This window comes from Lepidothrix coronata, unplaced genomic scaffold (genome assembly GCF_001604755.1).
Source record: "Lepidothrix coronata isolate B3197 unplaced genomic scaffold, Lepidothrix_coronata-1.0 Scaffold4, whole genome shotgun sequence".
NCBI classification, from domain to species: Eukaryota; Metazoa; Chordata; class Aves; order Passeriformes; family Pipridae; genus Lepidothrix; species Lepidothrix coronata.
The window spans coordinates 5,749,747-5,767,163 of record NW_016690184.1 but is presented as its reverse complement, the minus strand read 5'-3'; the positions used below and the strand labels follow the sequence as shown (position 1 = coordinate 5,767,163).

Here is a 17,417-nt window from a genome sequence, read left to right as displayed (position 1 = left end):
CCATCATGAACAGCCAGAAATTCCAACTCCCTTTGAAGGGGGAAGGGTTAAAAATGTTTCAGAGCAGAACTAATTGCTGCCAGTCAGAAAACATTAAATCTACTTCCCTACAAAGTTATCATAAGGTATGCAATTTGCAGCCATAATAAAATGTATTTTGTCATCTCCTTATCAGGATCTAATGCAGAAAAATATGCACAAGAAGCTTTCCTAAGGGAAATGCTGCTGCTTTGCATTGGAACATCTGACATCTGTCAGACCAACTTTCTCCAAAATATCCTTTAACAGAGTCTGGCAGAGCCATGGAAGCCCTGAACGTCTTTACCTACCTCAGAAAGTTTCCAGCTGCTATTCAGAGTTTTAGCAGAGCAGAGATTCCCCACACACCCTTTTCTCCCTCTCACAGTACAGCAGTAATAACACATCATCATCATTATTTTCTCTACAAGTCTACCAACAGTGAAGGTATATATCATTGGGTAAAGATATATTTGAACACAACAGTTACCCTTTGCGTGAAACAGTGGGAAAGTTTAAAAACATGACCGACTTCATGAAAATATAACTTCATTTCTTGTTCTTTCCTGCTGATGTGTAACCCAGTACTAAACAGTGTAACCACTAAAAATGACAGGCTTTTTTTCCACAGGAGAGAATGAACACAATAACCAGCTATTCTCTAAGACTCTTCATAAACCTCTGATATTTTAACATTTGTGGAATTAAAGTCAGCCATGCTAGAACTATCTTCCTCTTCCTAGAAGAGGAAGAGCTTTTTCAACATCCTCACCACTCAGCCTTCTGATTCAAGATAAATTTAAATGAGAAAAAAAAAAAAGAGAAAAAAAGAGTTCATGCTGCATTATTGCCTCCATTTTTCATTCAATGTAAGTTATGAATAATTTCTAGAATATTTCAGAAGTGATAAAACAAAGCAAAATGAAGACTTATCTGAAAGCTGATGTTTTCCTATTGGACTTTTTTAGATAAGAACATAAGTCTAGTTTCAAAGTTGTCAACAAAAAATTCACTGCTGTATGCCACAGTTCGAATACTGCTTTATGTAAGGCGATTACTTCTTATGTAGGTAAATATGATACAGAAGAAGTACAGAGCTCCAAGTACTAAAACCTAATATTTTAAATAGGAAAATGAGCAAGGTATTCCAGATCTATCAATAAAAAAATGCAAAGAAATTCTTTACTATATTGCCCCATTTTTACTGTTTTTAAATGTTTATTGTAAGGAAAAAATGCTTCAGGTACTTGGTGGAAGACTTTTGCATTAAGCATAGCTTAGCACAAGCTTGTTCTAAGAAATCGGAGAGGGTATTAGTCTTATGAGACAATAAAGTGGTCTCAGGAAACAAAACAGGGTTTAAGGGGTTTTTTAAGTGGGTTTTCTTCCCCCCTTTGTAAGGAACCAGCCCTTGAAATCCAATGGCAATCTTAACTATTCTCCCAGAAACTAGATGAGTGAAAAAAGATATCTTTCCATTCAAGCAGGATCTTCTTTCTACCATGTAATCCAATACGTGTAACCATGCCCTCCTTTATACCTTCCAGTTAAAGACAGGAGACCTCCCTACTCTGAGCTGTATTTCACAAACCAACCTAAAGCAGCACAAAAGGTGTGTAGGACAGACGACAACATCTCTCGTTTGCACAAGCAAGTTCCACCAAAAACAACCATAAAAGAAATACAAACACCTTAGCTCAAAGCACTGAACTTTGGACATTCTGATCCTTACTTTCAAAGTACATTTATTCCTTTATACTTAGCCTGAAAAAATACCTTTCTGGTTACTCACAGCATACCAGAGCAGGTGCCCCATAAAGCGCTCTATGACCCTTCCCAACTGGCACAGAGCCATAAGGCACCTCTCAGCTGATAGCAGGAGGGGTGTCAGTAAGTGCCTGCAGCACCTCACACCTTCCCAATGACTGGCAGAAACTCCTTACTGCTGATGCTCTAGGAAGTGCCTTCCCCCCACTCCTCAGTGCCCCATGGAGCCCAGGATGGCATCTCTTCCTAATCTCTTTACTCAGATTTGCTACCTCTAGGAAAAGAGTTAATTCCCCATTTGGCATTTCGCTGTCAGCTGCCTTCTCTCCATTACAGCATCAAGGAACAAAACAAAGATATATGCAGCAACAGGATCTGAGAGAAAACACTCCAAGTAGAAGTGTAAATGCATATCAGCCTTGCAAGCCAATGATCTATTTTTTGGGAAGAGGTTCCCATCATGTAACACATGCATCGTCTGTTCAGGCAACACACTCCTGCAGCTTGCATTATTGTTCCTCATACAGTGCAGGCTGGGTGACCCAGGTCCCCACCTCTCTTCAGACAGACAGCCTTGCCACAGAGCTGTAAACACCTGGGTATGGGCTGCAGTACCCAAAACTGCTACTGCTGGTTTGTAAGTGAACCAGTGTGTTGGCCAACTACCTTCACAGAAACTGGGCTGGGTAACTTGATTTCATAATACAAAGCTATGTACCACCACAGTGACCTCAGCTTGCTGCTCTCCTGAAAACTTTCCACTTCTTCATTTTTAAGGTGGATCTGTTCTCTGACCTCGTTTGCAGTGTCATGCACAGCTAAGCAGGCAGAACTGAGAGGGTGCCACTCTGCAACACCAGAGATAGCTACGGGTGGGGCAGGGAGTGGGGATTTTAAGAGAATATTAAACTGCTGCCTTGCAGCATTTATTGCAGTTATTAATGACATAAAGTATAATAAAAGGCAATAATCAAACATATGCATACACATTTCCTTTTCAGCTTGTGACCTCTGGTAAAGCTACCAGCGCCTACAGAGAATACATATGACATGGTAATGACCCAGATTAAAAAATAATAATAAGTTACACCGCCCAGATATGTTTACAAGATCAGGTTACTCCTCTTCTCCCTGTAATTATCATGAGCAACTCTGGGGCTGCTGGATCACTCCTTACTGAAGAGCACTTCTGAACTATTATTTTAAGAAAACAAAGTTGATGATAATGGTTATTAATGCTGACTACTTTAAATGAATGGCCTAAGTACATAGGAGCAGAGTTTTCTTAAAAAGACAAAAAGCAATGGGAAATGTTTCACTATTAAAAAAAAAAGGACTGAGAAGGTAATCATGAAAACTTTTTACTCCATGTCTGGAGTAAATATATGGAATATATGGAACTTTGATAATTAAAAATATAGGAGCATAATCTCTACAGCATTTAGACTGTGAAGTGTTTGTTCCCTTAGACAAATGAACATTAGGCCCTTAATTGATCTGCTTAATTCAAAACAGCCAACAGCAGAGTAACAAACTATCTAGACAAAAGAGATTTTTTGGTTGTGAACCATGAAACAAAATATATATATTTTAGGATATATTAGGATTTATTTTTGGGTTTTTGTTTGGTTCGGTTTTGTGTTTGTGGTTTTCTTAGTTATATAGGGTCCCTGAAACGAGGGTATATTAGAAATAAATACTGACTCAGAAGTACCCTTATTGCCTGTTTCTGTTTCAATATACAGGCTTTTGCTCTGTATCGCATCAGGACCATAAATAGCAGTGGGGGTGAAAATTATTTAAGTCAATTAAAGACAACTTAGCTGCAGATTCGGAATATTTAATATTCTTGTCTGGATAATTTTGCTTTTCCCCAAACTCAAGAATGCATGCTCCTCCTACTACTAAACATATAGACTTTATCTCTCACATTCAAAAATGAGATGTTACACTTGCTTTGTATTCCTAAGGAAAGCAAAATCAACTTCCTCTCCAAGGTGCACGAAAAAGAAAGCCTATAAACATTGCTTCAAAAGGAAGGACTGCTGCATAACCTTTTGACCTATGACAAGGCATTCTCTACTATTGCTGACATGAAAAAAGAAGTTGCAAAACACATTTTTGTCTTTTTTACATACTTGAAGATACAGAAAGGACAACATTATTAGAAAGGCCACATAAAACATATTCACACAGAATGAAATCACAAGTTTTAAGAGTGTCTGATTTTATTCCAGCTCGTAAAACCCAGGATGCTGACCATTTGAATTAGGATCATTGATAGCTACAAGGTGCTTCCTGTAAAAACTGACATTTAATTATGACATACTGAATCTGAAAGATGTCATGATAATTGAAGCAGTTGGAACACACTACTTAGGATTAATTAGGTCTTCATTTTAAATGTTACATTTATTTTGACTTTAATTTGATATAGCACTTCTATAGGACCTTTGTTTAACTTCATGTTACTTCTCAAGGTACTTGAGGTAAGAGGATTCATCTTTCAGTCTTCATCAGTCTAATAACAAGGTGTCTAATCTTAGCCAGAGCCTAGCACATCCCTCTAGGACCATTTCTATGCATGTAAGGGAAAAGACATAAACTAATCTCAACAGTAGGCTCTTAATCAGTCTCTAATTTAGAAAAATAAAGCATACAGTACTGAATCAAATGGCTACAGAGATTCAAACCTCCTCTCTTTCATGAGCATGTACTCAATGCACATGCAGATAACTGACAGAAAGCACACTTCTTGTCAGCATGAGGGTTCACTGCAATAGAAGCTAAAGCTAAGCAAAGATCCTTAGCCAAACTTAGAACAGAAAACCGATTTTCCATGCCTTCAGGCTGTGTGTAATTGTAGATACTGGCAGATTTGGCCTACAGGTAAAATGGTTTATTGTATGTTTTTTCTCTATTCCTTTGTTTGTGAGACACTTACCTTGCCTTTCTGATTCAAGGGCTCAATAGTTAAGTTGTCAGTGCCAATGTCCACAATCATCCCCATCTGAAACCCATCAGTTGGGTGTGGAGCCCAAACGGGCTTCCCGTCTTCCATTGTGGGATTTATCCAGTATTTCCTGTAAGAAAAAAAAATAAACAAAAAAAACTTTGTATACAAATTCAGTAAGCCATCAGGATTCACTACACAGACTTCAGTTTATTATGTTTATTCCTATTATTCAGTGTGAAGGGAGCCAGCTCCCACAGATTGGAGCCAGCCTTTTTCCAACCTGCAACACTTTGCCTAAAGAGGACACCCTCGGATTTGAGTATGGAGAAGATTCAAGAACAGATCAATTTCTCGGGGGGTCCCCACACTGCTCCCTGCAGCTCTTTCCCCAGCTTCCCTAACTTGTGAACCAAGAAAAGAGATCAATTTAGAAGGGCAAGAGACAGATTTCAAAGCTAAGACTATACTTAGGAGTGTTTATATATATACATATATGGATAAACATGTAAAGACACACATACACACCCATATATATATCTACCTCTATGTGCAGGCAGAGAGTCACATGACTAATGGACAGTTGTCTGTACCTGATTTGGTGAACAAATACTTGAATTTCTGCAAGAGTCACATGTTGAGGCATGTGGGCAGAAATCCAGTCTCTTGGCATTTGAGACAAATGAATGTGTTCGCTCTTTTTGTGTGGCTGAGACTATGTTTTTTAAATAACCCACAAATATATTTGGTCTCAATTTATTATACTATAAGCCTTTGAGAGACTGACCTCCTGATACTGTAACATTACAGCTCTGCCTCTTAAGGAACATCAACCTTACTTTCTATAAAAACGTGATGTGAGAATTGTTTCAGAAGAATTTTGATGTACAAGTGAAATGGATGCAAAGGCCAAGACATTCAAACCTTATGGTCCTCGAGTTATGCAGCTAAATAAGCTCCCAATTAAAAAGGAGTATTTGATTACACGCAATTCGCATTGAGCTGACCAGGAAAGTTGCCAAGATTGGCGCACACTGAATGGCTAATGGTGCCATTTTAAAAATGCTGAATTGGTCCCTTTTTTTTGTGTTTTTTTTTTTTTTTTTTAAACCTACTTTATAGTCCTTACCCTAATAAGGATAGAGTCCACTCAGCTTGAAAGGCTCACTTCTCCTGGCTGTTTCTTACTCTCCTCCAAAACTCATTCAGATACTAAACTGACATGCTTTAGTGATTCCAAAATTTGTAAAAAGTATCTCATATCACAAAGGTGTAACTTGCATCTCTCAGCACAAACGAAATGAGCCTACCAAGCAGCAAAGAAAACACTAGCAGCAAATGCCAGAAGTCTGTAAACTAGGGAAAGTGTCCCATACTTTTCTTTTCCCGCATCTGAAGGAAAAAGAAGATCCAAAATTTCTCACAACCAACGAAGGCTGCAGATCTCTTAGTCATAGGCAGTGGCAAGGAAGAAGAATGACTGGCCCACCAGAAAGCTGTACAACCATGAGCAGAAAAGGACATTCTTGTCCCACAGAGGATCTCTCAGGACATACTGCACTTGACATGCTTTTTATTGCCTCCAAAGACAGGTTAGAAAGGTTTGAAGAGAAGGAAAAGGCTTGCTGTGATCTCTTTGAGAACGCTTCTGGTCTTAGCATCTTACTTAACAGCAAACTGTCTTATTCCTTTGCAACTTTAATGTGAAATAATAGAAGATAAGTAATTCTAAAGAAAAAACAAAGATATTTTTAAATGAAGTAGCATTCTAATGGGACTTAGAAAAAAATAGCTACTTACGTTAGTGTTGATGTCTAGTTTTGTGTTTAAATTTACTCAGTTAATCCATTCTTTTCCCCTGAATTCAGTTCAGGATGCAAAAAAGCTCATGAAGATTTTAACAAATATTTCTCTTGTATCCTACTCATGCAATTCATGCTATTTAAAACATTAGAATTATTACAGGAAAACTTGTGGTTTACTTTCCTCCCACAAACAGAGCATATTAACTTCTTTTAACTACTCACAGGAAGTTTATGTTCTAAAATCTCCAGTGTCACATTCACTTCTATTTACTTAAAGCCTTTTGACACAGCCCATGAACTCTGAAGCAGCATCTTCATCATGTGCTGCCATCACCATACGATAAATCATGTAAACAACATCTGTATTCACTCACAGTTGGCTGTTGGCCATTTTTTTTTCACTTTAGGATACTGAAAAAGGAATATTTTTCTTCCAGCAAGATCTGAGTCCAACTGCCATCATGGGCATAGTTGCTAAACAGCTGAGTTTATTTCTGGCTATAACCAAGACTACATTTCTTCACAAACCTATCATTTGCTTTTAAAATGCTAGTTCAACTTAGTACTTAAGCGATATGTCCAACAACCACTAAAAACAAGGCTGTCTTTTATATTCCGAGTAGCATTGCATGGCCAGGGCTCCAGACATAACCATATGGCACAAGAAACAAATTCTAAAATTACTGCCAAACTTTCAGCAGAAGTTAGAATATAACCTCCCCAGTTCACATCCAGATGCTTCTGCTTTGCTTACCAACAGGGCCTCCTGCATTCTAATATATTCTTAAGGCTACTTCATACTGTATTAACGTATTATGATAGAGGAGTGTCACAGGCTGAAAAAATCCTCTTGAAGAACAGGGCAGTGATTGAATTCAGCCACCACCAGGAAATGCATGTTTAAGAAGAGTACCTGAGGCTTTGCAAGCATCTAAGAAGCCATTGGGTGAAAGCATCTAAGTAGAAGTGAAGTATTTATTCATGAGACAATTAGTTTTAATAAATACAGTCTTCTGTCTGAGAAGTGACACAAAACCAGTTGTAACATTTTGGTTTTGGCACCACTCCATTTCTGTCCACTGTGATTCTACCAGAGAACACACTGAAATTGGATACCAAAACCAATCAGGTCATACCTGCTCTATTTACCCCTTCATCTGATGTATATGCCATTGTCTTGAGACAGATGCATGAAGCCTATTTCTGAACAAGCTCTTAAATAGCCAATTTCAAGTCCAGCATTTTAAGGTGAGCAGAAACAAAAGAAGATCAAAGTTCAACTACTATGTAAGTCCTTTGGAAAAAGAAAACAGTACTTTTTAACAACATGGAATTGTATTTTACAGATTAAAACATACATCACAAGAGTACAAACTGGGAAAAATACAGATTTGGAGTGAGAACCTTCAAATAGTATTTTCACCATAAAACCACAGACCCAGTCTGGTTACAGACTTTTCATTAACTGTCAGTGGGAAACTTTTTTCCCCAACATGCATGCATCTAAATTCAACCTACATGCAGTCAGCTTCACCACACTGCTGAAAGAGCACACAGCTTCTGAAAACAGTGAAAGCAAAGAGGCTCATGTCCAGGGCACTAAAGCAACACCAAACACAAGGAGTCACCTGAATGATGCTTCCAAAGGAAGCCAAAAGAAGCTATCTTCCACATTTGTATTTGTATAGATGCACTCAATATATACTAAGTCTCCACAATTAAGACTTCTTCCAACACGAAGAAGAGAATTCACAAAGGTTATGTTTATAACTGGGAAGTCAGCTGCTCTTTTCTCTCCCTACAGTCTGCAGAAAGAGACCAGGAACCTGGTACTGGAGTTTTTTCTGTTGAGTAGAAAAGGGATAATAAGAAAATAAACCTTTGCCTAAAGTTGGTAAACTTAATTCCTTCAAATGGCAGATTTTATTTTTTCATAATTGGCATGCAGTAATAGACCTTGCCTTAATTATCAGGACGAGTACTTAACACATTCAGCACTGGCTAAAACACTAGTAGCCAGCACTTCAAACAACTTGAAAGACAAAACTATATTGCACTGCACAGATTCCAAGAAAAACACCAACATTTCCTGAACTTTCCTCTGCACTATTATCTCCCCTTTTGGACAATGTTTAATGATATTTTTTTCTCAAAAAAATTATCTACATAACACATTGAGTATATGAAACAACTACTAATTCCTCAGTTGAAAGCTGACACACTATCACCCCACTTACATTTACCTAAACAGTATTGATTTTAAAAGGATGTGATACAACTACATTTGGATGTTTTAGATTATTCAAAAGGAAATCAAACACTACCATCTCATGAAAGAATTCTAGGAAGGCAAAATACAGTAATGAAATTCTAACTTGTTAACAGAGCCCAGAGGTAGGCATTTGCATGATCTGATCCTATTTACTCTCCTATGAACAATCTGCTATACCAAAGCACTGTACTGATCGCTGAATTAACTCATTAAAACAAATGAAAAATTAGACTTCGTTAAACAACCGACAGTATCTCATTAGGATGGCTAAGTCCAAGGAAAATAAACTAGCCAGAATAGGTACAGTAGCAAATTATCATAGTAGAACACATAGGTTATTTTATATTAAAAACACCTTGTACTTGTGTGTTTGAGAGCTGCTCAAAATTCTGCAGATTACAGCAGGCACATGAGAATGCTTTGGGAAAGGTCCTGTGAATATACAGAAGAGACCAGATGGAGAAAAACATTGATACATAGTGGTAGCTTACTTTCAGACAAATTACTTTTTCAACCCTAGTTCACTGCTTAACTGAAACTTCAACAAATTAAAGCTCAGGCAGCATTCAGCACTCTACTGCAGGTGACACAGTATTTCAAAGGAGCTGCAGGTATAGTACCGATTTATTTTTATTTAAGCTAAATGCAATACAGCTATAACCACACTGTTTAACTGATTATTAAATCCATTCTGGTTTTATTTTTATTTACTTTTCCAATTCACTACAAAGTCACTCTAACACGTTCTGCTTCATCCATGTCACACTGCAGCTTTCTCATACCTAAAATAACATCAGCAAGGTAAGTCTGTCAAGTGGAGACTTCTGCCAAACTGGAAAAGAAGAAATGAGCTGGAATATAGCTCAGCACAAAAGTATCTTCAAAAATAATTTCCTTGGAAAATCTTAATGCCAACTTGTTAATTGTCAATACATTGTAGATGTATGCAAGTAAACAAAGAGTAATCATTCCCACATCTGAGAATTATTAGATAAAAATTTCTTTTAAAGCTACCTGCTCTGACTGCTGGAGACAATTTGAGTTCAACAGCTGATGGATTTATTCTCATGGCATGCTCATTTTCTTGTATGTTTGCATGTATCAGCATGTTTTCAATAGTGAGCAGCCAGAAACTGATTTCTGTAGTATTTCCAGATGAACCACTCTTTGTATTCACTTTGTAATTAGCATTCACATAGGAAATACCTCCTCTGCTCTTGTGTTTACTACTCACTATGTTTTCGAAAAGACAAGACAGTCCCTCATGCTTAAAGCAAAGGAGAAATCTCATATTATTTTCTCCACAGTAAACATGGCAATTCCCAATTACAGAAAACTGTTCCAGACCTTGGTAAAGCAAAACTGCAATGCTCTGTATCACTTCTGAAAACAACTTTGCCTAGAACATCTGTAGTCCTGGAAGAATGGATTTTAAGGAGCCAAAGGGGCATAGTAGGGACCTGTACAGCTTCCTCTAAACCATCTCACCTTCCTGAGTCTTAACTGCTGCTCAAGCCAAATCACCCCAGATAAGCTTCTGGCTTTGCTCCCTGCTCTTGCGTCTTCCTCTCCTGGCCACCTTGAGTAGTACTGACGCAGAGTGGGAGATGGTCTGAGTAAGAACAAGTACTTTGAAAAAAACATACAACCATTTTACCTAAAAGAATAAATTGAAGGGAACAAGCAGCTTCCATGTGTCATCAATACTGATAGATTTAGCTCTCCACAAATTGTAGTACGGAAGCATTTAAGGAATGACTTAAAAGAACAAGCCATTATCTTATATGAAGCTTTTTTGGGGACCCTATGAAAATGTTAACAGTAGTTCCAGCTTCAAGAGTGTAAAATCTACCAAAAAGCAACATCTCACTTTTACTAAGCCCAATCAAAACCACTGGCTGCAAAACCCTCAGTTGACAGTTTTCCCATCTGCCAACAATGGTGGCTGCAGGAGCAAGTGTTTGGGGGGGAAGCTTTCCAGTGGACTCTCCCCAACCAGGTTTACTAATTTTTTTAATATATCCCCCACCAGACCCCATGAGCACCAAAGATCTTTGCAGCACCTGACCTAACTGTCCCCCAGGTGCCCTGGGCCCACCTGTGCTCCCCATGGCAAGTACAGACTGGATTCATCGAAATGGGGGTTATGCAATAATATCCTACTGCAGAAATAGCTCAAAATGAGAACAAAACAAACAAACGAAAAAAACACTCTTAATTTCATGAAAGCTAGGCTGAAACAGTCTTATTTGCAGCAGGGTAGTTCTAGTTAAGTTCTTAAAAAATTCTAGCTAGTTTTAAAATTCTGTTCAACTTGAATAGTAACTATTTATCCAATTCAACTGCTCTTATACAAGACTGAGATGGATTTTGTACAGCTTGTAAGATTGTAAAAGTCGAAACACAGAGGTTGTGCTCTTTTGACTATGACATTGAGAACTTAAAACTCAAAATCGTATTAGGTTCAGCAAGGTCTGATGATTTTCTCTGTGATTCTTGCTCTTCTGCCAGCTATCTAAGCTACTGTTCCCTCAATAACATTGTTCATATTTTAGTTCCTACCAACAAAATAGCGAGGTCTTTGTCCCAATTCTTGTTCATGAAAATAACCTGAGTGGAGCTTCCTGACAAACCAAGAATTAAGTATGCCAAGGGGATCTGCACAAGCATTTTTAACCAACAGCAATACCTACTCCAGTATATACATATATATACTCTTTCTGCAACAAGCAGAAAGAGGAAAAGTAGCAAAACCCAAAACACAATGTCAAATTTGAGCAGTGAAGTTAAAATTAAAGAAAGAACTCCTCAGTTATGGTCTGGACACCACTTCAGAAGCATTACAAAACAGAAATGCAGACCAGAAAAAAGCCTTACTAGTTTTTCTCTGCTATGAGGCAGATTTTGAAAGAGGTTGTTCAAACCAACTTAACTCTTTCAGGCTGTGCAAGTCAGCCCTAACAAAACCAGCAGGCAGAGACAGGGGAAGAAAGGACGTACTAAGGCTGAACTTACTGAACAGATAAAGACATTAAAGCAAAGCAAAATCATCATTATACATGATAAAGTATAAAGAACACATAGGATGCACTCCTCTAGATCTAGCTGGAGTAGTTCAAGCAGGTGAGGTGAAATCAGGAGTTAACTACTCCTGAAGCAGTAGTCATGCTGTGTGACCACCGGCAGCAGTGCTTAAGCATGCTAACTTAAATCATGCTCCATGAATAGCCTCAACAAGGTCAGGCAACTTCAAACCCCTTCAGCTAGCACCTTAACAGTGTACCACCTTTTCCAAGTGTAAACATCAGAAAGCACAAACACTTCTTGAAGGCTGAGGATGAGTCTCTCTAAGCTAATGCAGTTTAAATTCTCCTCTGGTTATGTAATTTTCCAGTCTTCCCCACCCATTCGTCTTCTACATCTCATACTCTCCTACTGTCAAATTAGGGAGTCTCATTTCCCCACCTAATGTCCTTGCCAAGCTCTTGCTCATCTTCAGGTGACCTAATACAAGAACTGCTGTTTTTATTCTCTTTTAAGACTATGCACCCACTGGTTTGTTTACAAGATAAAAGCTACTAATTGGCCGAAGTCTACCAAACACAAGGGACCTCACCTCTAACACAAAAAGCAGAAAATCAGATGACACAAACAAAAAAACCAGTAAGATAATCTTTCCTTTGATTCCCAGATGCTTAAAGGAAATGCTATCACTCATCATAAACATTGGTTTGATGTGGAAATACCTGGTCACTAGCTTTCATAATCTGAATTGCAGAAGCTGCCCATTATGATAAGCTATCAGCACCCCAGAATTATAATCCTCTGTAGACCATCATCAGTGTTGGCTAAAAGCACATCTTGATGTAGTTAGTAGGGGCCTGTACCAGTTAAAGGAAGCATATATTGCATTTTACACCAGCTTTTGTCAAGCTGATTCGAAAAGAAGCTGAATCACAGTAATTTATTTTAAGTCATATGAACACAGATACACTCAGAAAATTCATACCCTCAATACGAGAAAATCTGAGGAATATTTCCAACCACCAATTTCAGAGGAAAAAACCCAAACCACAAACCAACCCTCAGTTTTGAATGTTTTTGAATTTTTGGTAATCCATCAGTAATTCAAGAACTCTCCACAAGTTAACTAATTTTCAGAAAAATACTTGAAGTAGAAAGCCTACATGACCTGGTGACAATACCATCTATTTTGTTAGAAGAGTCATGCCCAGAATTCAAGCAACCCCACAATTCCAACAGAGAAAGTCATGACAGAATGGTAACCTTGAGCCTGTCAGTAACTGTTCTCTGTGGGTGCCCTCGTGAATGTTTTAGAAATAGTCCGGGGACTCCCATGGGTAACCAACACACACTCTTGTCACCTCCCTGAACCCATTTGTCTTGTCATGTTTTAAACTTCAGCTATATAGCCCTCTCGTTGCAGTACAGTAGAACAAAGTTAAGTAAGTACAGAAATAAACAAGCAACCAACCTGCACTGAGTTTTATCAGTTTGATAAATACATACGTGCACAAATAACAGAACAGAGACACATTTGCATGATAAATTGCTTCTAAAAGTCCAGCAATTAAAAAAAAAATTGCCAGATAACACTTCCTGGTACATATCAGAGTGAAAATGGAACTAATACTTCAGAAAAATAAGAATAGATACTCAGCCAGGACCCAAGTCAAGTCAAATAAACTAGACACTGCAGATGGCAGCATTAAAGGCTGCTGGAGGGTCTGCAGGAAACCTCAGATGCTTGACCTCAGATCACTGCAAAGAGGCTGGGCTAGAAAAAATACAGTTGTACTTTCTGACTTACTACCAGCACAACAAATAGCAAGTAAATCAGACATTTCCAAATAGTACCAACTTTGATTTAGCCACTTTATTAAAGGAGAATACTAGAAACAAATGACAATCAGCACCTGCAGATTAATGGGTATAATCCAGGAACTGTTTACTGCCATCCCTCTCTGTACAGAATCTATAATTCTTTCAGAGACAGAATTAGTTCCTAAAAATGCTTACATTACCAGTTTCAATTTCCTTTTTCATCTCTCCGTATCAGCTTGTACTTCTCACAAAAAGTACATGTGTAATTTATAGGCAATGGGCTGCAACACAGACAATCCGCTACAGATCAGTGAACTCGGGAGAAACTCCCTCTTCAGAAACACATAACTAAAAAAGGAATATTCTTGTCAAAATCTACTCAAATATTGTCTAAAAAAAAGAAAAAAAAAGGGACAAAAATCTATTGCCAAGTTCACAAATGTCATTGATAAAGTAATTCTGAGGGAGGTGACTGAAAGCTTTCTCTTAACATAAAAAAGCAGGAGACTAATTTCAGACAGTCTTAACAGTAAAGGACAAAAAAGCTACTCAAAAAAGTGACAGAGAACAGGTTTTGTCAGTCAATCCATCAGTTTTCTTGGGAAGATAAGTATAATGGGCCCATTACTATGACACAAGAAAACAGTAATTACAGCAAAATATAAAGATCATTTATACTATCTCAATCTCAAAAAAAGATCTGGAACGTATGCTTTAGGAATAAAATCCACCTAAACCCCATAAAAATTATCAAAGGGCTGGAACACCTCTCCTATGAAGAAAGGCCGAGAGAGTTGGGATTGTTCACTGCAAAGAGAAGGCTCCCCAGAGATTTTATTGCAGCCTTTCCATACATCAAAGAGGCCTATAAGACAGATGAAGAGAGACTTTCTGCCAAGGCCTGTAGTAACAGGACAAGGGACAACAGTTTTAAACTGAAAAAGGGTAGATTTAGATTGGACATAAGAAAGAAATTCTTTACAATGAGGTTTGCCTGGAGAAGCTGTGGATGTCCCATTCCTGGAAACATTCGAAGTTAGGTTGGATGGCACTTTGAATAACCTAGTGAGGACAGAGGGGTTGGACTAGATCTCTTTAAGGGTCCCTTCCAACTCAAACCATTCTGTGACTCTAAAATAACCTTTAATTCTTCTACTGTTCCAGAATAGTTTGTATTTTTACAGAAGGCCAAGTGCTGTAAAGGCTTGGCATCTGAACAGCAACAAATCAGACAAAATCTGCTATTAGCACTGACAGGATCTTGGCAGCAGGGGAAACTGCAAACCATAACAACTTCCACATTAGCCACATCCTGACCACAGCTCAAGTCTCTCATTTTTTTTTTTTTTGGTAAGACACTAGCTCTCTGCAAGTTTTGAGAAAGTTCTGGGCTTCCCTAAACCTTGGCATGGGGTCATGCACTATATGGACTTTGGACCACAGCTAATCTTTGCTCAGGTGCCACAGCCGAAGACAAATGTACTCCTTCCAAACAGGTTGTTTTTCTTATTACTGACTTGGTGTCTCAGGGAGCCGCAGAAAGCAACTGTTGCAGCTCCCATAGCTCCATACTTTTACAGACCACAGGTTACAAGAAATCCAGCTCAAGAACATCACGCTCAATTCTTATTCAGAAAATAGTTAAAAGATTGAGATCAAAGTCCAACTGCGTTTTACCAACTGATTTTAAAACTTCAAATACATTATCTGAACACTACTTCCTGTACCCATCATGTATAAAATGTTACTTATTAATTTAACAGGAATTCTGCAAGAAAGTGCATCCCTGCTCATGATTCTGTTATAGTCAACAATGACTAAAAATTACCAACCAGCATTACCACAAAAATGGTTATAAATTTTCTGCCCAAGTGTTACAATAAACTAGGCTTGGCCAAACCCATCTTTTAGAAGAAATCTGAGTTTGATAGCAAGTGTCACAGTGCAGGTAATATAGCGAACACACTCTCTCTTCACGTGCAAGAGCCGTCGCTGAGGCTGTGAACTGTACTGAAACACAGTGACTGCAGGCAGGCAGGGTCTCAGTATGTCTGATATGAAAGTAAACTGAAAATAACTCATGCAGAATCACGCTCCCAGGACCAACCCTTAAGCATAATTACAAATTCTGTACAGAAGCTCATGCAGAGGACAAACCACCACAGTCACATGCTAAGATCAGCCTATTTATTTTGGCAAAGAGGCAAGAAGTGAAGTCAAGGAAAGCCTTTAGTCAGGTTGTAAATTCAGCCATAAAATGTGTCTCAGGTGTTTTTAAATTCAAAACTTCCTGAGCAATTACAACTGGAAAAAAATTTCTGGGAGAATGAGCACCGCCATGCTGCCACTGCTATTTCCCAGTTGGGGTCAGTAGCTCAAAGATGTGAACATTTTTTTGTGGCACCCGAGCCTTCATTTCAGACCATGCAAAATATTTTATACAAAAAGCACACCTCCAGAGGTTAGGAAACTCTTCTAAGAAAAAACACCAGGTCACCACGTCCTGCCACATGCAGCCTTCATTTCAATCAGTTGGAATGGTTTCAATCTAGATGTCTAGGACACATTATCCATCTGATGATAATCTGACGGTTAGATGTTTTTAAGGGGGGAGTGGACCTAAGATCAGATGACAGAGTGAAGCAGGGACTCTGCTAAATAAAAAGCTTTTGCAATCATCACAGCCTTTTCCTCCTTAATTACATGAATATTTAGCTTCAATTTCATTTTCCTCTCTTTAACAAATATCCAAGAATTTAACATTGTAGTGAGGTGAGGACCATATTACATTAATTTTCACCTCAGGAACAAAATGAAAAATGGAAACACCAATATTATTTTCAACTCTAAGTAACACACTTCTTTCACTTTGTTTGTTTTTATCCCTTTCTACAACATTTTTTAATTAAACTGAACATATTATAAGGCAAAACAAATTAATGTATTATGCTTCCAAAATCAAAGATATCTTATAGAAGTCATGTATGTATATTTAGCTATTTCTGGTTTAGATTTTGGGTTTGTTTTTTTTTACTAATTGTAAAGATTTTAATATCCATTTTCTCAATAAAAGGAGAATTTCAGAAATGAAGGGCATATTATTTACAGATTTTTTTCAAGTCAGTATTTTTTCTGAGTGTGAAAGAAGTTTTAAACTCAAGGAATACACCTATATTAGCAAATAACATGGTACAATAGGAGTAACTGTGTACAGTGAAAGAGCAGCACTGAGGGGCCAGTGTCTAAATTACACACATTTTGAGGGGTTTACTAATTTTAGCCTGTACTAAGTATCTCTAGTCTGGTCCCCCTGCCTGAATATGAATGCACAGCTGTAGAATATCAGGTATTTTTCTAAGAAGCATCTTCCATTCTAGTGTCATCCTAATGGAAACCACTTTGGTGCTGGGCCTGCAGTGCCATAAATGCAGACAACCAGGAGGTTCACCAGAAGAGCAAGGTCCTGAGATGAACTAAAACACCAGTGGAGGAGACACACCTCTACTCATTTCTTTTTCCAGCTGCTGGTGGTTACTGGCATGGGAAAAGACAGAAATCGTAGGCTCTTGCTCTAATAATCATAAGCCAGGTTTTCTCCTTTTTTATCTGCACTTCAGCTTTATCACCGTTTTAATCTAGGCTTTATTCTTTAATACTGAGCATGAGTGATCATATAAATTGTAGCTACCAATCATACAGTATTACTTAACGAGAAAACTAGCCTTAAAACAATGCAAAGATATTGTTTTAAGTAACT

The 17,417-nt window shown here is 38.0% G+C and overlaps 1 protein-coding gene across 4 annotated transcripts in view; it reads right to left on the bottom strand.

Moving 5' to 3' along the window:
* Positions 1 to 17,417, bottom strand: part of MYO6 (myosin VI) — a 107,642-nt gene that overhangs the window by 72,568 nt on the left and 17,657 nt on the right. For all 4 annotated transcript variants that reach the window (XM_017825734.1, XM_017825742.1, XM_017825750.1 and 1 more), the window contains exon 2: positions 4,730 to 4,868. In XM_017825734.1, the coding sequence (XP_017681223.1) occupies positions 4,730 to 4,846 (117 nt within the window). In that variant the 5' untranslated portion in view covers positions 4,847 to 4,868. The remainder of the gene's footprint in view (positions 1 to 4,729; positions 4,869 to 17,417) is intronic.